This window comes from Myxine glutinosa, chromosome 7 (assembly GCF_964187855.1).
Source record: "Myxine glutinosa chromosome 7, kmMyxGlut1.1, whole genome shotgun sequence".
Classification (NCBI taxonomy): domain Eukaryota; kingdom Metazoa; phylum Chordata; class Myxini; order Myxiniformes; family Myxinidae; genus Myxine; species Myxine glutinosa.
The window spans coordinates 157,710,393-157,731,765 of record NC_136267.1 but is presented as its reverse complement, the minus strand read 5'-3'; the positions used below and the strand labels follow the sequence as shown (position 1 = coordinate 157,731,765).

The window sequence follows — 21,373 nt, the reverse complement described above, 5'->3', positions numbered from 1 at the left end:
TCTACCTAACACTTACACTACCCGCCCCGGATATCCGTGATGGGGGTCCACTCTTCCCCCATTCACACCTTCGCACCATGCACACCACTCCGTACCACTTACTCCAACTCTCTCCACACACCTGTACCTGCACACCTGTGCTCTCACACCTGGTGCCACCTGCACCCTTCTCTCCCCAAGCGCATTCGCGCTGATCCACAACACTCACGACTCACACACTGCTCCACACACCTGTCCAGTTGCACACCTGTGCAATCACACCTGTCCAGTTCTCACACACACGGCATCATCTCAGCTAACTACTCCCTTCTGAAACTTGCGCTTCCCAGTCGTCCCTTTAAACTATTGCGCTCCCTCGTCATTATCATCCACACTAATCTACCTGCGTCCCCACTACAGGTATCAGTCACTAACTAAACTTAACGTCACCTAATGTCATCTTCGCTAGATCCCTACACACCATATCCTAACCCACCCGGGCTAGTTTCCACTGCCATCAACCCCATAAGCTATTGCGCATTTGCCCCACATGGGAAGGGTGGCAGGGATGCCACCCTTACCCACCGGGCCTATCGCTCCTCTATCAATCTTGCACATCAAATTTCCACAAATCAAAAATTTGCCAATCACTACCCATCATCTGCCAATCACTACTGCCAATCCCTTGCCAATCATCAAATTTTGTTTTTCTCTAATTTTGGGGCCAAAACACTAACCTCATCACCCAGTCTACTCACTAATACCTCTCGGTGCGCCAATTCCTGTCCAAAGCCCGGCTTCGTAAAGCCAAGCAATGGATGCTGGTTGTTTTGTGCCGGCGGCTGGATGCGTCCGGCATTCGGGGCAGGGACGGGGGCTTACCCGGGCCGAGATCCCACGCACCACCTCGGCGTGGAGCCATCCAATGTCCCGATCTCGACCTGCCGGCACGTCTCAACAAAACGTGGTCGCCATGACGACCCTTCCTATCCAGCTGCCCGCTCCACCTAGTGGAGCACGGACGCGGCCGTTCAAAGCGAGGCCCGGCACGCACCGAGGGCCCGCTTCGGCTAAAAGTCGACCTAACCTCTAACCTGGTTACCGTCGATGCTTCACCTGGATTCTTACACCCCGCAGCCCGTTCCTTGCTCACACATCCAGCCGTCTCCATGCTCCTCGTACCTTTCCTTACACACCTCGGTACTCTCATTCCACTCACAGCCTTGGTCACACACCTGACCACCGAACACTTTGGCACACATTCGTTGGTAGCACACCTCACCAACACACCTCTTCGCACCCCCTCCTCGGTCACCTCCTCTGTGACAATCACAGGTGTGCTCTCATTCGGACACCCAACCACGTGCCTCACCACCAACTCCAGCGTGCATTCCCACTCACGCTCTACCATTTCAGGTGTGCATCCTTCCATCCCAGGTGTACATCCTCGCTCACCTGTCACAACCAACTCACTCTCCTTGTCACTCTCACTACTCTCACCTCCATTCTTGACAGCGCACTCACCCTTACTCTTGACAGCGCACTCTTTCCTCATGCACCTGTCCGTCACACACCTTTCTCGCGCACACTCTCCCGTTACACCCTCTGTAACACCCACCACAGGTGCGCATTCTTCCTTGCCTTTGACAGCGCACTCTTTCCCCATGCACCTGTCCGTCACACACCTTCCTCGCGCACACTCTCCCGTCACACCCTCTGTAACACTCACCACAGGTGTGCATTCTTCCTTGCCTTTGACAGCGCACTCTTTCCCCATGCACCTGTCCGTCACACACCTTCCTCGCGCACACTCTCCCGTCACACCCTCTGTAACACTCACCACAGGTGTGCATTCTTCCTTGCCTTTGACAGCGCACTCTTTCCCCATGCACCTGTCCGTCACACACCTTCCTCGCGCACACTCTCCCGTCACACCCTCTGTAACACTCACCACAGGTGTGCATTCTTACTTGCCTTTGACAGCGCACTCTTTCCCCATGCACCTGTCCGTCACACACCTTCCTCGCGCACACTCTCCCGTCACACCCTCTGTAACACTCACCACAGCACGCTTCCATGTGCTCCCTCGCACACGCGCTACGACCGACTCACTCTCGCCAGCACCCTCACTCCTTGGCACACACTTTTTCCTCACACACCCCAGAGTCGGACTTTCTCGCACACCTCCTTTTTCGCACACCAGACCTGTCGCACACTTCACCAATGGCCTCTCACGAACACCCGGGTCTATCTCGACCCCCAAGCTTCTTAAATCACCTGGCGCATCATACGCACGACCATATTGGTCACCACTTACACCGGGTCCTCTTCCTCTTCGCTTCTCCTCCATCACCTGCGAATCCCTCATCCGGTTAATGAGCACATCATCACGATCCAGACACAGACTTTGGACCAATTCTTTTATCTCCTCTTTTATCTCTTTCTTATCCCCTCTCCGTCGCTTCTTAATTTCGCTCACCCCTTCTTCCACTTCTTCTATTTTCTGCTTCACCTCTTTTATTCCCCGGTACGTCTCCTCAAGTTCGTCCTCTAAGGCTACCTTGACCGTTTCCATGTGCGTCCTCACCTGCCGGTCCTTCGTCTCCATTACCTCTATCACCTCGTCCAACCTCGTTGTCAGTCCCTCACGTACCATCTGACATTCCCTCTTCGTCGCTACCAAGTCATCTTTTAGTTCTCTCTGTGTCGCTTTTAAACCTCCTAATACCGCAGTGTTCCTTTGAACCTGCTCCACTAACTCCGTCTGTCCCACCGTCAGCTGCTCCACCTCCTGCGTCAGGTCCTCTATGCCCCCTTGTAACTTTACAGTCCCCTTTCTCACCTCCTTCTCCATGTGCTCCTTACAGTGCCTCACCTCCTCGCGCACTCCTCCGACCTCCTCACTCACTCCTCTCCTGATCTCCTCTCCCATCACTTGCATCTCCTGCCCAGATGCCACCCTCATCTGCTCCATTTCCTCCCTGTGAGCATCCAGTTTGGTTTCTACCCCCATTCTGACCCCCTCTATCTGCTGCCCCATTTGGTTAACTTCCCTTTCCGCTTGGTCCCTCATGTCCCTCAATTTGCCTTCCATGGTGTTTTCTAACCCCTCTAACCCTTTTTGCATCCCTTCCATTTGATTCTCTTGAGCGGCCATTCTGTTTTCTACCCCCGTTAACCCCTCCTGTATTTCCCCTAATCTATCGTCTAATTTCCCAAATTTCATGTCTAATCCCTTAAAATTATTGTCTAATCCCTCACTGGTACCCCTCGCTTCGTCCCTCATTACCCCTATTTTGCCCTCCAATCGCTCACCCTGAGCATCCATCCGGTTCCCCATTACCCCCATTTGGTCCTCCAATCGCTCACCCTGAGCATCCATCCGGTTCCCCATCCGCTCACTATCAGCCCTCATTCCCATCATTATTCTGCTTTCCATTTCTTCATTATTCTTGTCCATAAGGGCCTTCATTTGCATAAAAAACAAGTTCAAATCCACCGGGGGCGCTGCCACGGTCGCTGGCGCGGTGATCAGCGAGGCGCCATTTTGCGCGCCCGCTTCTTCGTGCGTGACGGCGCTATTTTGCGAACCTGCCGCCCTCACTGCTTCGCTCTCCTCCTGTCCCTCATTTTGGTCCTGGATCGACCCTACCTCTCTCTCCTCTACCGGACCCCAGCTGTCTTGATCCGCCATAGCGCGACTTTCAAAATTCGGTTTTTTTTTTTATTTTCGTAAAACAAATTCAAATTTCGGCCGTTATAATTTCGCGCGGGAAACGCGCTCCGAATCGATTCTAACTGTTACAAATTTGGGCCTAATAAATTTAGTCCCGGGTTCGAATTCCACTCCTCGACACCAATTGTTACAGACGTGGCTTGGATGTTATTCACCGAGCGGTTTTGGGATGACCACGTCTGCACAAGATTATACTCGATATTATACCCGAACGTTGACTAGTCGCGCGATGCTAGGTCAATGAAGGAACAGACACACGGCTGGGATTAAAATGACGACACCAGGGATACGGTTCTCAAGACCTCCGGAGGAGATTATATTCGTGCGGAAGGTCAGATTACAGGGACGAGAGGTACAGCACAGAAAGGTGGGCACTTAGACACAACCTTATATTAACCCCAACAGACGACAGGCAAACGGGACAAGGCTGACTCACACGGGGATTGATAGCAGGAAAGCGGGTATCGATGGCTCCAGGTGCACCTGGGCTCAGGGCAGAATCGACCCGGTTCGGTCCGGTCCAAAGATGCGGGGAGGTATCGTCGCGCTGGGGGTGGCGGTGGCTTCCTCTGCTCTCCGTAGTTCAGGCGCATCTGACGTCACGTCCGCTACGTGGCCGCGTATATCCGGCGGGGAGTGACACGCCCTCAGCTCGTCAGCTCCGCCTCGTGGAATCGGCACGTTGCTTCTCATTGGGTGCGTGCGGGGGGGGTTACCGGCTCCGCCCCTGACGAGGAGCTGACAAGGAGCCCCTTCGTGGTAACCCCGTGGAGCGCATGGTCTGGAGCGCATCGTCTGGAGCGCATTGTCGATGGCGGCGAACCGAGCCGGTGGGAGGACGCACACTCCCCCCCGCGCAGCGCCCCTCTGTTGTTGTAGACGGGGAAGAAGATGGGAGGAGGTACGGGAAAGGTCCTAAACTCACTACTGGTGCCATATAATCACATTCTGGTGCAACGAAGAGTCATAATTAATGGAAACGAGGCCTTAACTGACATAGACTAAGAATAACTAGCAAGATGTCCGAAAGTTGTCTACGTGTGATGCGGTGGACCTGGGCACGACATTTAATGGGGGAAAAAGGGGAAGGTCGGCTCTACTGATTGTTGTTTACAGACAATGGGACTAGGGAATGGGGGATTGGGGATAGTTGGGGAGTATTGGGGAAAATAGGGGAATATTTACAAGCGGATATGGAGGCCAAATTCCATATTCGCAACAATATATATATATATATATATATATATATATATATATATATATATATATATATATAATTATATATATATATATATATATATATATATATGTATGGATATATGTACAACAATATATATATTGTTGCGGAACCCAACGTCGGCCTCAGTTCCCCTTAGAGGGGGGATTAATCCCCTCTTCTATAACTGACCGACGTGGTCCCTGACACTGCCCAGCGACCTCCGGAAAGGCCGGTGGCACAGCCCCGTTCATACCGCGGACAGATGTTAATTGCCGAGCGGTTTTAGCAACCGCGGCACGAACTATTAACAATGACTAGACCCGATTCCTGAACGTTGGCCAAATCGTGCCACAGGTATTCAATTTGGAAAAGACAAAGACGAAGGATGTGAAGAAGAAGAAGACAAAAGGTTGGGAATACGAATATTATTTATTACTACTATTTACACAATTAAAGAAACCAAGGAAGAAGGAAGGATAATAAAATAACGACAGAAAGGAGCCAGGAGACACAGTGCAATTATTAGCTTATATATATCAGTCTTACTTAACCCCAAGGACAAGACAAAGACAGACAACGAGCACACTTACACGGGGAATGATGGCAGGAACGAATGCAGGAGGTGGATGGCTGGAGGGAGAGGGAGGTCCACGGGAACTGTGTACTGGTCGGGCCAGGAGCGGCAGCTCCGTTCCTCCGCGGCCAGGGTCGGCACCGCCGTCAACGCCCAAGCTGCGGTCATGCGAACTGCCGCGGGACGAGCTCCCCGGTCGAGTTAAAGCTGCCTGGTGGAGCCAACGCTGCTTGGTGGAGTCAAAGCTGCTGGTGGAGCCAACGCTGCTTGGTGGAGTCAAAGCTGCTGGGGGTGGGGGTCTGGCGTGACGGGTTCTCTCTCTCTTGAACTCCTTTTAACTCTCTTGAACTCCCTTCAACTCCTCTCTCTCTTGAACTCCTTTGAACTCCTCTCTCTCTTGAACTCCCTCCCGTTTCTCTCGACTCCTCCCAAAGGCTTCCGCGCGCGTTTATATATCGCCTCGGGCGATCAAGCCGCCGGCCTCCAGGACACGCCCATCGGTGAGCTCGCCTCGGCCCTGATTGGTCGCGAGGGCTCACCGATCCCGCCCTTAGAGGAGGCGTTGGCAAGGCCACGCCTTGTTCCCGGCGCTGGGCCGACTCCTCCCAACTTCGGCTCCGAGATGACCTCGTGGCTAATGGAATCTTGCAGCGAAAACAACCACAACCCCACAGCAGCGGCAGAATGCAGCAAACCGCTCAATGCAGTTGGCATTTGACGAAAGGGGGGATGTGCAGGGAATCTACCTTATTCGAATTTGGTGCAATGGAGTGTTAATTAATGGAAGACACAGCCTTAATCGAATACACATAATAAGGAGATAACTACTGAACAAGGAGGAAATCTCTGATTGGCTATGTGTGGTATATGGAATAACTAACGGGAACGACCTTTGACCTTTATACACAACAAATGGAGGAAGGAGGGTGATATTTTACCACAATAAAAAAACACAATTCTCAAATCCATAACAATATATATATATCTATATATATATATATATATATATATATATATATATATATATATATATATATATATATATATATATATATATATATATATATTTATTTATTTATATCCAGGGTGGTCCAGAAAACCTGGGCACATTTTGAAGAACGATACCTGCAACAAACAACTACGTTTATTGTTCTTTGGTGCAAAACAAAACACGATTACTCGTAAATGGATGTGACCTCTTCAACACACACAGGCATCACGTGATATGGATCAGGGTGAGCTTCACTCACTGTGCTGCACACGTTTGTCTTTGCATTAGTTCAGTTCATTGTGAATTAGACGCCCAAATATGACGGAGGATATCACGAGACATAAAATTTGCGCTGCACTCTAGTATTCTGTATCTGGAAATTCGGCTGAAGTTCACAGACAACTTCTCAAAGAATGTGGCACCGACGCAATTGACAGAAGAACCATCGGCAGAATAAACAAGCAGTTTGATGAAACTGGCAGCATTCTTCCAAAACAGGCACCAGGTAGGCCTTGTACTGTTCGAACTGAGGAAAGCAGAGCGGTCATTCAACAACAACTCGACAGTAACACACCATTATCAGCTCGTTGTTTGTCAAACGTCACCAACATAAGCGATCATCGATTGGAAGAATACTAAAAGACCTTAATGCGAAACCATACACACCCAGATTAATTCACTAACTATCTGAGGATGATTTTGACAGGCACATTGAGGTATGTGAGACATTGCTTGGGTTAATGGATGTGGACAATGATTTGCAGAACAGGATATTGTGGTCAGATGAATCCAAGTTTACTTTATCTGGTTCTGTGAATCATCAAAACAGTGTGATATGGGCAGTAGACAACCCACAATTTACTGTTGAGCACAACATCCAGTATCAAGCAAGTGTGTCCGTCTGGGCAGGTATTTCATCTGGAGGCATTGTTGGACCAATATTTTTCGAAGAAAATGTGAATGCTGCAAATTACCTTCTAATGTTGGAGCAGCATGTATTTCCACTCAATGATGGCCAAATGTGGTTCATGCATGATGGTGCGCCTGCTCATTATGCTGCCAGTGTACACCAGGCCCTTGACTTGAACTTCACAGACAAATGGATTGGCCGTCGTGGTCCGGTTGAATGGCCGCAGCGGTCTTGTGATTTAACAACACCCTGTGATTTCTTCCTTTGGGGTTTCCTCAAACACAAAGTGTAAGCGAGGAATCCTACGACCCCGAGATATGTGAAACAATTCATCCGTAATGAGACTGTTGCCTTAACGACTGAAACATGCAGAACTGTGTGTCAGAGTGTTTCGTCATGGCTCCAGCTGTGCATGGACAATGAAGGAAAGCAGTTTTAATATTTGAACTAATCTGTTTCATGTATATGAGACTGATTAGACTGTTTAACGAGTAATCATGTTTTATTTTGCACCAAAGAACAATAATAAACTTAGTTGTTCGTTGCACGTATCGTTCTTCAAAATGTGCCCAGGGTTTTTGGACCACCCTGTACATATATGGTCTCGGCTTGTGTAAGAGAGGAAGAGCACAGAACAGATCAGGACACAGCAACAAAGGGAACAGCAGGAGATGGGAAACGCCAACAGCATGGTGGAGAGAGAAGGTGGACAGAGATGGACAAACAAGGATGCAGGTAAAGATGAGGGGTAGGTGAGAACGCAAAGGGTGGACAAGATGGATATATACAGTCACGTGAAAAAGTAAGTACACCCCATGTAAAGTTTTGACTTTTTCAACATATTTCAACATACAGCTATTTGATCTTCATTTCAACAATATTGATAGATAAAGGTGATATAATATAACAAATATCATGAAACATTTACATTTTGTAGTCCATTGTATAATTTAAATAAACATAAATGCAAATTTCGCATGTGGAAAAAGTAAGTACACCCCTGCATTTATCACTACTTCAAATACCTAAAATTAGAATCAGGTGCACCAGCTCAGGTGCAAATGATTAGAACATCGGGAGAGAGGATCTTGGAGGAACCTGTCTTATTTAAACCTCAGACATTTAGTTTGGTTTGCTCTTTGTTGTTGAAGTGTGCGGCGTCACCATGCCTAGATCAAAAGAGCTCTCTGAGGCCTTCAGAAAGAAGGTTATAGATGCCTACGAGTCTGGGAAGGGATTTAAAAAGATCTCTAAACAATTTGAAATCAATCATTCGACTGTCCGGAAGATCATCTACAAGTGGAGATTATTCCAAACAACTGCCAACTTGTTCAGGCCAGGCCGACCCAGCAAGTTCAGCCCGAGAGCAGACCGCAAGATGCTGAAAGAAGTCTCTCAGGACCCCAGAATGTCATCACGTGACCTACATGTGGCGTGTTGACCTACAGGTCGCTCTTGCCACTGTTGATGTCAAAGTGCACGACTCTACCATTAGAAAGAGGCTGCACAAATTTGATCTCCATGGGAGGTGTGCCAGGAGGAAACCTTTGCTGTCCAGAAAGAACATCAGGGCAAGACTAAAGTTTGCCAATGAACACCTAGGCAAAGACCAGCACTTCTGGAAGAATGTGCTCTGGACAGATGAGTCAAAGGTAGAGCTATTTGGCCACAGTACCAGAAGACATGTTTGGCGAAAACCAAAGACAGCATTTGACCACAAGAACCTGATAAACTGTAAAGCATGGTGGTGGAAATATTATGGTTTCGGGCAGCTTGGCTGCATCAGAGCCTGGGCAGCTCACCATCATAGAATCCACTATGAATTCTTCATTGTACCAGAGGGTGCTTAAGGATAATGTGAGGCCATCTGTCGGAAAGTTGAAGCTCAACCGAAGGTGGACCTTGCAACATGACAATCAATGACCCTAAACATTCCAGTAAATCCACCAAGGAATGGCTGAAAAGAAAGAAATGGAGGGTTCTGGAAAGGCCAAGTCAAAGCCCCGATCTAAATCCCATCGAGATGTTGTGGGGGGATTTGAAACGAGCTGTGCATGCAAGAAACCCCTCAAACATTGCACAGCTGAAATAATTCTGCATGGAGGAGTGGGCAAAAATTTCTCCCAGTCAATGTCAGAGACTGGTAGACAGTTATACGAAATGCCTACTTGAAGTTGTGTCTGCCAAAGGGGGCAATACCACCTATTAGAGCCAAGGGTGTACTTACTTTTTCCACATGCGAAATTTGCATTTATGTTTATTTAAATTATACAATGGACTACAAAATGTAAATGTTTCATGATATCTATATAAATAAAACACAGTGTGTGTGTGTGTGTGTGTGTGTATGTGTATGTTACCGATAGGCTCCTAAACGGAGATGCTCACGTGCTTGATATTTGGCATAGATATGGCCATTTAGCCTGGGAAGGACATGGCCTACCTAAAAATATTTGACGAGATCCATATTTTTTATTCATATTTACCTCAGCGCATTTCAGCGAGGAACATTATACACTGAATCTCAGCATGTGCCAGAGCAGCTCGCTGATTCGCTCAGATCGATCACGTGATGTTCCATCCTCGCTGCCAGACCACTGAACGGAAAATATATAGAATGACCATTGCCATTCCCACCACATAGGTGGAGATGCAGCTACCGGGCGCAATCTTGGTTGGCACTCGATGCTGGGCGATGGTGATTTCTGTCACACGTTTGCACGTAATTCAGAGCGAAAAGCGATTGCGTTTTTTCATCTTTTGTGCGATCGTGTTTTGTGTCGATATTTGTCGATTTTGTGCGATATCAATTAAAGGTCTTTGAAACTGCTGTGAAACGTCTTTCCACAACCCTTCCTTAACTGATTGGAGCAGTTTATTGCCATAAAAATGGCATTTTAACAGTTGTCTGGCTTTTAAAATCTGGGACACACTTTCAAAACAAACGAGATCCGCGAAGCAAGTTGGTCGAGTCGTGCTAACCAAGATGGCGACACAGCGGCTACACTTTTCACGGAGTATGAGCGTTCTATATATTTTCAATTCAGTCCGCCAGACTCGCTCACGTACTTGATTTGTGGCATCGACATGGCCATTGGGCCCTCATGGTGTAATTTGTGCGATGCTTTTGTCCGAGTGAGCTTGAGTCGAGAGGGCGAATGTACGGGTTGGGAATGTACGGGTCTCCCTTCCCCCGCCCGGCAACGCCGGTACTGGAGGGCGTCACAGTATCGGTGAGTTTCCAAAAGCCGCTTCGTGCTGTTGTTGCGAAGATGCAGGACGATGTCGCGATTGTTGTGCTGCTCTCCTCCCATGAGAACCGCAACGGTTGTTGACTGGCCCTCCCCTTCCTCCCCTCCCCTTCCCCCACCCCCCTCTCCCTCCCCTCCCCACCCCCTCCCTCCTCTGTCCTCCCCTTCCCCTCCCCCCTCACCCTACCCTTCCCCCCTCCCCTTCCCTCCTCCCTCCCCCTTCCCCTCCCTCCTCCCCCTACCCTTCCCCCTCCACCCTACCCCCTCCCCTTCCTCCCTCCCCCTCCCCTTCCCCCTCTCCCCTCCCCCGCCCGGCAATGCCGGGTACTTCTGCTAGTTTGTTATATTATATCACCTTTATCTATCAATATTGTTGAAATGAAGGTCAAATAGCTGTATGTTGAAATATGTTGAAAAAGTCAAAACTTTGCATGGGGTGTACTTACTTTTTCACGTGACTGTATATATATTAGTAAAATTTGGGAGGAGTGTGGGTGGCTTTAATGGTAGTGAAAATATCATGGCTTTGGATGGGGGACGATCTGAATGGTGGTGAACAACTGTCTTGAAGACCCAGAGGGAAGCAGTGGATCACAAGGAGGGGGTTGCTTGTGGACCGCATGCGTTTTCTCATTAAAGATGATAATGATGTTCGAGTTGGGGTAACCAACAGTTACCATGTTTTTTTTGTTTACAAATTATACTCAAGCATCCCTTCTTTACTGTAGTTATTCTCTGCAAACCACTGTAATTGGAACTGTAATCAACTATAGTATATTCGCGTTGTACTCTTGTATACCATTGTTCTAACTATACCATCTTTGCCTGTGGATGCTCATGCAGGATTGAAAGCACACAGGGGAAATATTAGCTTACGAACAGGGTTGCCTCCTCAGTTTGATACAAAAGCAGGAAAGCAACAAGCAACAAGCAGGAAAAAGGAAATCTGTACGGAGAGGAAACATTAAGTTGCAAGTCTGAGGGTTGTGTTAGAATGTATTTTCTATGCAGGTGTCTAGGCTCATGGAGGAGCTAAAATGCAGCGGTTTCACAGGCATATAGAGGTTGGGGAGGGAAGGGGCGGTTCGACACAGAGGAACAAAATGGGAATGCCTGGAGAGGAACACAATGGGAAGAATCAGCATATGTAGAAGAGGTTGTGTGCATGTGCATGGGCGAGCTCATGTGGTAGTGATGGGCAGCACATTTGAAAGGCTAAAGTGAGGGGGATGAGACCGAGAATGACACAGTGAGGCGATTCCAGAATCGGGAGAATAAGGGGACGAATGTGGGAAAGGTGGCAAAGCTGCCTAAAAGGTGAACAGGTGAGGCTTTGTTAAGGAATAAGTGTGCTGTAAGAGAGGGCTTGAAGAGCATGGCCATATGTAAGCTCCTATAAAATCGAGAGCCTGCTGCCGGTGGGAGAGTGACAGGCCATGGGAATGCGCCTCCTATCTTGAGATTCCACTTTGAGGTTGGGTTAATGGAGGTTAATGCTGCAAGTTTATATTTATGCAGTCCTTGGCTTGGCTTTCCAGATATGAACGCTTGCACACTCGGCATGTGGAATCAAAGAAGTCTTTCCTCGCTTCATCTTCTGCCCCTGTAGATGACTTGGCCACCTTGGAAGTCTTGGATGAGGTGAGGGTAAGCTTTTAGTCGGATTACATTGAATGGACTACAGTAAGTTTAGATTTATTTTTTGCAGGTTAAATCTGGACAAGGAGGATAAATTGAGAGTAATCTGAAGGGGGTGAAAATGTTTACCACAAAGCAACCATATTGCTTCCTGCAACGGTAAAATTGTGCTAATGTTGACTGTTGAAAACCAATGTTGACTTTTTAGCTAAACTAGTAGACTGAATATTTTTTTGCCAACCTTCCACAGTGGAGGAAATCAATCTTCAGATCTCAAGATAACAACCATATCGTTACCAGTTGATGAGTCCGAATCATCCCACAATTTTAGCTATCACTCTCGAGAATGTTGAACGTTGATCCTAATATCGTCATATCAGCAGTGTATTGGCAAATTTTGTGATGTGAAGCCCTGCAAAAATGTCTGCCATGACGTCCTCACCAGATCTACAATCACATCAAGTTTTAACATGATACTAACCATTTGAGCCCCCCCAAAATTGAGTGATAAATGAAATATGCACATTTTACCATGATAAACAAAAGTTTAACACTCACACCCACGTGATCTCACAATTAAGAATCCCCTTTTAAGAAAAAGTCAGATCCGTTAGTTTCTAACCATTGTTTTCCAACAAAGTTATGTATTTTAAGAAATAAAGACAAATTAAAACAAGACCAACAGTCCAACAGCGGCGTAGCTGGGCTTGTAAAATATTATAAACCACAAACACACGTGATTAGCTTTTTAAACAGTCGCTAATGCTGTAAATAACATTAAACAAAGAAATTAGGAATCCCGACATCCGTGAGGTAAGTTTTACTTCCAGAACTGACGAAGATCTACTGTGCTTTATATACCCTCACAAGGGTTGGAGGTGTGCTCATTTACCAAGCAGCTAGCTAGCGCTTGCCAAGCCAGCCGTTCCTTAACGGTTTTGAATGGAGTGCATGCTCGAATGCTAAAACCACTTGGCGATCTCCCCACAACAAACGTGGTAAATGAACACACACCCAATGTTCTTGAGACCCGAACATAGATCGACTGTAATATATATACCCCAAAGAGGAATGCCCTTCCTGCAGCTCCCGTAGTGAGCGGGTGTAGGCCTACTGGTTAATTAATATGTCGGTTGGTGGAGTCAGCCATCGTAATGACATCATAGACGTAATGACGTAACAGACACAAAACTGCCGCTACTTTAATATGTAGAACATGATACATTTTAACTTCCAGTACGTTTGCAGTCACTGCAAAGGGATTAGTGTTATGATTACATTGACTATAATGTTAACGTTACGTTATTATTAATTCGAAAATGATATTACCATAAAAAAACCCAAGTGAATTCCTTACTTCCGCGATTATTAATATTAGTGCCGGACAACGCTTATCATTGATCATGAACCATACATCGCTTCAATCCATTACCCTTCCATTCACGACATTGGGATGAAAGTATTATGGTTGTATTTACTATGTTATTATTATTATTATTATTATTATTATTACAAAACGATACAACTGAAACGATACACTGTAGTGCGGTGCTATGCGCACGACTTATCTTGCCAATAAAGGAAGCAACAACGATGTAACCACAAGTGTCTTTATTCCACGGATCAAACTATAACACTGCCGTGCTCGGGGCTGTGTGCCCCGTGTATATCCCGAGGCCACGCCTACCCCTCGGGCGTGGCCGACACCGTCCTGGTGCGCGGAATGATGTCATCGCGCCAGCGGGCCATCGTGCCCGCCACACGCGCCCCCCCAGAATTCCCACGCACCTGAAGGGTCAGTTTGCGGGGCAAACGGATGACCCGGCCGAAGCGCCCTCTGGCGGCTGGCGGCGTCTGGGATGCCGGGATGCCACCGGCTGCCCCTGGGATGGGTGCGGGGCCGGCGGGCGGCGTGCCGGCGGGGTTGGACGGTGCCGGGGGTCCGCCCGCCGGGGGGCGGCCCCGACGCGGGGGCTGAGCCACTGGCGGGGGGTGGTCCACGTCGAGGTGGGCCGGTTTGAGGCGGTCCACAGAAACGCGGTCAGGAGTACCGCCGATGTCCAGGGTGAAGTGCTTCGCCCCGGTCTCCAGTACGCGGAAGGGCCCGTCCTACGGGGGCCGCAGCGGTGTCCGGTGGGCGTCGTGTCGGACGAACACGTACTCCGCCGTGCGAAGCTCCGGGGCGACGTGCGTTGGCGGGTGCCCGTGGTGTGCCGTCGGCACCGGGGCGAACCTCTGGGCGGTCTCCTGCAGCGCGGAGCGCTGCTACGCCGCGGACCATGTTGCCGTGGAGTCGGGGAGGAACTCGCCCGGCACCCGCAGCGGTTGTCCGAAGACCAACTCCGCCGCGGATGCGCGCAGGTCGTCCTTGGGCACTGTGCGGAGGCCCAGCAGGACCCAGGGGAGCCTGTCAACCCAGCCGCCGTCGCGGAGGGTGGCCCGGAGCGCGGCCTTTAAGGAGCGGTGGAACCGCTCGCACAGGCCGTTGGCCTGGGGGTGATAGGCTGTGGTACAGTGCAGCTGGACACCGAGCCCCCGCGCGACCGTCCCCCAGAGCTCTGAGGTGAACTGGTGGCCGCGGTCAGACGAGATGTCCGAGGGGGCGCCGAACCGGGCAACCCAGGTGGCGATGAACACCTGCACGACGTCCGCCGCCGTCGTCGCCGCCAAAGGCACGGCCTCCGGCCACCGGGTGGTGCGGTCCACCATGGTGAGGACGTGGGTGAAACCCCGCGAGGGGGGCAGAGGTCCCACATAGTCCACGTGAACGTGGTCGAACCGACGTTCGGGCACCGTAAACAGGGCCAACGGGGCCTGGGTGTGGCGGTGCACCTTCGCGCACTGGCACGCGAGGCACGTCCTGGTCCAATCGCGGACGACCTTCCGGAGGCCATGCCAGACAAACTTGTCGGCGACCAGCCTCTGGGAGGCCTTCGTGCCCGGGTGGGACAGGCCGTGGATGGTGTCAAAAACCAGGCCCGCGGGCACGATGGGGCGAGGCCGCCCGAGGGAGACGTCGCACAAGAGGGCCGTGCCCGCGCCGTCGAAAGGCACCTCGGTGACGCGGAGGCCCGTGACGGCGGTCCGCAAGGCCTGGACGTCGGGGCCGGTGGTCTGGTCCGCCGCCATCCGGGCATAGTCGATGCCGAGGTGGACCGCGTGGGCGACGGACCGGGAAAGGCAATGCGCCACCGGGTTGTCCTTCCCCGCGACGTGCCGGATGTCCGTTGTGTACTCGGACACGGCCGCGAGGTGACGTTGCTGCCGGGCCGACCACGGCTCGGCGACCTTGGCCATAGCGAAAACCAGGGGCTTGTGGTCGACGAAGGCCGTGAACGCACGGCCCTCGAGCAGATGGCGAAAGTGCCTGACCGCCAGGTGAAGCCCAAGCAACTCGTGGTCCAAGGTACTGTACCGGCGTTCGTGCGGGCAGAGCTGCCGGCTGAAAAACGCCAGCGGTTGCCAAGCTCCGCGCACCCATTGCTCGTGCACCACGCCCACCGCGTAGTCCGACGCGTCGGTGGTGAGGGCGATCGGTGCATCGGGCGGCGGGTGCGCGAGCATGGTGGCGTTAACCAGGGCGAGCTTCGCGCCCGCGAACGCCGCGTCCATCTGCTCGGTCCAAGCGACGTCACCTTTGCCCGGCTTCCCCCGGAGGGCTTCGTGCAGGGGGCGCAGGAGCTGGGCGATGCGGGGCAGGAAACGGTGGTAAAAGTTTACCATGCCCAGGAACTCCTGGAGCCCCCTGATCGTGCGGGGGCGCGGAAACCCCTTGACCGCCTCCACCTTTGCTGGTAAGGGGATGGCCCCGTGCCTGGTGACGCGGTGCCCCAAAAAGTCGATCTCGGCGATGCCGAACCGGCACTTGGCAGGGTTCACGATCAGACCATGCTGGCCCAGGCGTTCGAAGAGCGTGCGGAGATGGCGGAGGTGCTCTTCACGGGACGCGCTTGCGACGAGGATGTCATCCAGGTAGACATAGACAAAATCCAGGTCGCACAAGACGCTGTCCATTAGACGTTGGAACGCCTGAGCCGCATTCTTCAAACCGAAGGGCATCCGAAGGAATTCAAAGAGACCAAATGGCGTAATGACGGCCGTCTTCGGGATGTCCTCCGGCCTGACAGGGACCTGGTGGTAGCCACGTATGAGGTCCACCTTGGAGAAGCAGGACATGTTCGCCAACCGGGCGGAAAGGTCCTGGATGTGGGGGACCGGGTAACGGTCGGGGGTGGTGGCATCGTTGAGGCGGCGGTAGTCCCCACACGGCCGCCATCCCCCGCCAGGCTTCGGCACGATGTGTAGCGGCGACGCCCAAGCACTCTTGGAGCGCCGCACGATGCCCAGCCGCTCCAGCGTAGCGAACTCCGCTCTCGCCACTCGAGCTTCGTCGGTTCGAGGCGGCGGGCCCGGGCGTAGACCGGTGGCCAGACGGTGGTTATGTGATGTTCCACACCGTGCTTTACGGCCACCGCCGAGAAGGTGGGCCGCGTGAGGGCCGGGAAACTGGCGAGGAGGCGGGTGAACTCGTCCGCTGCCGGAAGCGTACAAACCAACCTCGCCGGGACCGAACCGCTCAGCAAGCCGCTCAACAAGCCGCTTGGCGAGCCGCTCGGTGAGCCGCTCGGTGAGCCGCTCAACGAGCTGCTCAGCGCGCAAGCAAGCGAGCTGAACGTTTCGGCCTGGACGAGACGTCTGTGCTTTACGTCCACCAACAACCCCTTTGCACAGAGGAAGTCCGCACCGAGCAGTGCCATGGGGATACTAGCAGTTACGAACGTCCACGTGAAGCGTTGCCCTCTGAACCGCAGGGAGAGGCAGCGCTTCCCGAACGTGCGTATGGGTGTTCCGTTGGCTGCAAGCAACGCGGGGCCCCGGCCCGCGGTGTGCTTGTCGGACGCAGAGGCAGGGATAACGCTCACCTGTGTCGCATAGGAAGCGGCGCCCGGACAAGGTGTCTGTTATAAAAAGAAGGCTGCCGGAATGGCCGACGCTCAGGGCTGCTACCGAGCGCCGGCTTTGTAGTTTCCCGACTTGCCGAACGAGCACGGCGGGCAACAATTCCTCGCTTTGTGGCCAAACCTGGCGTGGAAATGGCACCAGGTTTGCGGCGAAGGCGGAGGCCGCGGTTTTCGCGGTGGTGGTGGGCGGGGTTTGGCGGCGGCCACACGGTGTGCATCAGCCTCGAGATCCACGAGGTGTGGTGCATCAGCATCTGCGTCTACCCCGGGATCCGCGATGGCCGCACCGAAGCTCGCCCGCGTGTCACACGCCGCGAAAAACTTGTCGGCCTCGACGGCCAGCACACGGGGTTCCTTTATCTTGGAACCGGCCAACGCGAGGCGTACCTGGGCCAGTAGCTGGCGTAAAAAGAGCGCCCGGAATAAAAAATCCGGTGTTTTGTCCCCCAGTAGCGACAGCATATGGTCCATTTGGACCGATGGTCGCGTGTTGCCGAGGTCGGGAAGGTCCAGGAGACGGTCGGCCCGTTCGTCCTCTGTGAGGCCGAACGTGGCGATGAGGCGATGCTTGAGCGCCTCGTATCTGTGGTCGGCCGGTGGGTTCAGCAGGACGGACACGACGCGGGCGGCTGTGCCGGGCCCGAGGGCGGCGATGACGTGGAAGTAGTGCGTCTCGTCCGCCGTTATGCCACGAAGCTGAAACTGGGCTTCTGCCTGCATAAACCATATCTCCGCCTGAGCTTCCCAAAACTCAGGGAGTTTCACCGTTGCCGCGTTGCTGCTCGTCATGGTAGTTCAGTAGTTCTGCGTAGTTCTGCGTTCAGTAGTTCTGTAGTTCAGCGTCGGCTGAACTAGTCGAGGTCACCAATGTAGTGCGGTGCTATGCGCACGACTTATCTTGCCAATAAAGGAAGCAACAACGATGTAACCACAAGTGTCTTTATTCCACGGATCAAACTATAGCACTGCCGTGCTCGGGGCTGTGTGCCCCGTGTATATCCCGAGGCCACGCCTACCCCTCGGGCATGGCCGACACCCTCCTGGTGCGCGGAATGATGTCATCGCGCCAGCGAGCCATCGTGTCCGCCACAACACTACTGTATTAATAAACATGGGCTTAATTTGTCTGAAACGACCCGAGGTTGAGGCATAATAAAGCCAAAGGCCTATACGTACCATTTTGTTGGAAGACCCATAACGCTGATGCTTTCGATCTTTGATGGTCATTTTAACAATCGAGCCGAGCCGATTTTTAAAAAAAAATTTTTTTTTATTTTTTTTGGAATAGCACGATGTTAACATGCATAATGTCATGCTTATGTGCTCTGCCAACATGAGTCCATGTCATTGATGTATTATAGGCCTACTCTGCTCAGACAACATGATAGCCATTCTTCACAAGAACAGCCACATCGCTGATACAGCCAGACGTCAAGAAGTTGTAGATATCCAAAACCTTTCCACTCTTTCATATCTTCAAGTGTGTAAATATTTTTTTGGGGCACACAAGATAATTCACTAAATGAACCGCCTTTAGAGACCATTTCCCCCCACAGAGCAGGGGTTGGCCTTTTATGAGCACCCTGGTCCACTTTTTGAAGCAATGTTTTATGGCCGGATGCCCTTCCTGCCGCCAACCCTGTTAGTCACCTTTTGCGACACACAGGGAATTACCAGTGAACTGGTACTCAATTTGCCGACCTCAGAAGGATGACAGTCTGAGTCAACCCCCCTGGCGTTAATTCAGCGATCGACCGGGATTCGAAGCCAGGATCCGAAGGATCCCAAGCCGGCACCCTAACTGCTAAGCCAACACCAGGCTATAATATAATTCACTAAATCTGGATATAAAATTGTTGGAAAGTTCGTCTCGCTGCTTGTTCTTGCTGTATTCAGCAATTCCTGCGGGTCCATGTTGCCTCGAACCCGTATTTTTGTAATATCACTCTTTAGACAAAGTGCCCAACCTATAGGCATGTCCCAGCTTTTGGACAAGCGTTGGCCCCGATTATTTGGCCAGGAAAGCATACAAGACACAACACCTCAACCGATTGTTAACGTTGGTGTTTTTTCTTTTTTTGAATACTGTTGCGGAGTTAAGCTCTGCCTCAGATGGATTGAGGTGCTGGAGCGGCACCCTTCTGTGCTCCGGCACCACTACACCTGTGTTCATAAATAACGGCCATGATGCAGAGTTTGAGCACTACGTTTATATTTCAACAAGAAGGGACCACACTGTGGTCACAACCTGCGACCAAATCCGGTAACGGGCCGATTGGGAAACACATTTAATGCGCTATTACAAGATTAACTCAACACCTCTTATCCATGTCACCCTCCCCACAGTTATATCAGAACGAGATGATTCGTCACACAGTCACGGATTGCTTTCCCAATTTGTGGACATTCAAAAATTACGTAATGATATTTTTTTTAGTAATTTGTATGACGTAACACTTGATTACGTAATGTAAAACTTGATTACTCTGCGTTCTGATGGGCTTCATTAAACCTTACAATTATTATTATTATTATTATTATTATTATTATTATTATTATTGTTATTTTTTTCTTTATTTGACATATGATTAGATTTTTTGGGGGGTCCCACATCGTGAATAACATTCGACCCAAACAAAGCCAATGGGAATCTGATGCAACAAGCCCATGCAGTGTATAATCAGCAGATGCCTACATGTCAAATGTGTTGAGCCCACCAGAAAACCAAGATGGTGGCCATACCATTTTGTTCCGGTGCTATGGTGGGTGGAGTCGAGCCACAGATGTGGGTGTGGTCCGGCAGCTGTTCAACCAATTTCAAAAAATATTTAAACCCCCATCAAGACCCCCAACAAGACCCCAACAAGACCACCAACAAGAGCCCCAACAGGACCCCCAACAAGACAACCAACAAGAGCCCCAACAGGACCCCCAACAAGACCACCAACAAGGTTCAAGGCTCAACCAAATGAATGTACTGGCATCAAACATGTATTAGACCAGGCAGGTAGGCCGATTGCTCGCTTATTAATGACAAACACATTGAACATTGTGGATGACTCAGCATTGTTTTCACCAGCATTCTTGGAGTGACATGATCATTCTCCTTTGAATAGCTGGTCTTCCAGGAGCTTTGAATCAAAACCCTGATACCTGCTGCCTTCAGCTGGATTTGAACCCAGTTCACAATCTTTCCCACAATGAAATCAGTATGCCTGCATTTGTGCACCTGCATTTGTAGTATACATGATGGAGGACAGTTCTATTCAATGCACATTATCAGCAATTGATGCAATAAACTGTTTTTTTTTTAAATCAATCCAAATTGCATGCAGACAATTGAACAGATCCACATGTAATTGCGAATAATACGTTTTGGTACAAATACTGAGTATGCAAGAGGCTCAAAGTGAGCTATCCAGGTGTGGTGAATTACCTTGGTAATTACAACAAACACGCTTTGACCTTGTAACAAATGAAGAAGCGACTACATTATCTCAGCCAGTTCACTTTGAGAAGGACAGGTAATTTATGCGTGGTCTACATGAACTAAATAACTAAAATATCATGACAGGTGAAACTTTTTTCCATATGACACAACTTGTAGTCTTTTCGGCTCTAATAACATGCTGCTTTATTTAGAAACAAATCATACTTTTAGAGTAATGAAACAATAAAATGTTTCTTAATTAGAAAATCAAACTTGGTATGTCACAGGATACACTTAAATTCCCATCTCTACCTCGGAGGGGGATTGGGACGTGGGAAATATTGTGGGTTGCGGGGATTGGGGAGGTGGTCTTTGAGCTTCATTGGGAGGGGGCATTGGATGGGGAAAAGCTCTATGGTGCTTTCCACTTCCATAACCACTTCCTGCAACTCCTCCATGTGTGGTTCGTTCCTTATGGTGGATTTAAAATTTTCCAGCCAAAAATCTCAAAAAATAATTGTGCCAAAAAAAACTTTTTTATGGCATAGTCCGTAGGTTAATGCCATCTGGAGCAGCATGTGTCTGTCCTTCCAGGTCCATGTATGTATGTATGTATGTCCCTCACAAACGTCCACCAATCAGAGCTGAGAATCGAGGTCACTTGACAAGGGGACACATATAGTT

At 50.4% G+C, this 21,373-nt stretch overlaps 1 protein-coding gene across 1 annotated transcript in view; it reads left to right on the top strand.

The window, feature by feature from the left end:
* MYO3A (myosin IIIA) overlaps nucleotides 1-21,373 on the top strand; it is a 256,573-nt gene that overhangs the window by 31,728 nt on the left and 203,472 nt on the right. Inside the window, exon 9 of the mRNA XM_078782456.1 lies at nucleotides 12,199-12,301. Coding sequence (XP_078638582.1) covers nucleotides 12,199-12,301 — 103 coding nt within the window. The remainder of the gene's footprint in view (nucleotides 1-12,198; nucleotides 12,302-21,373) is intronic.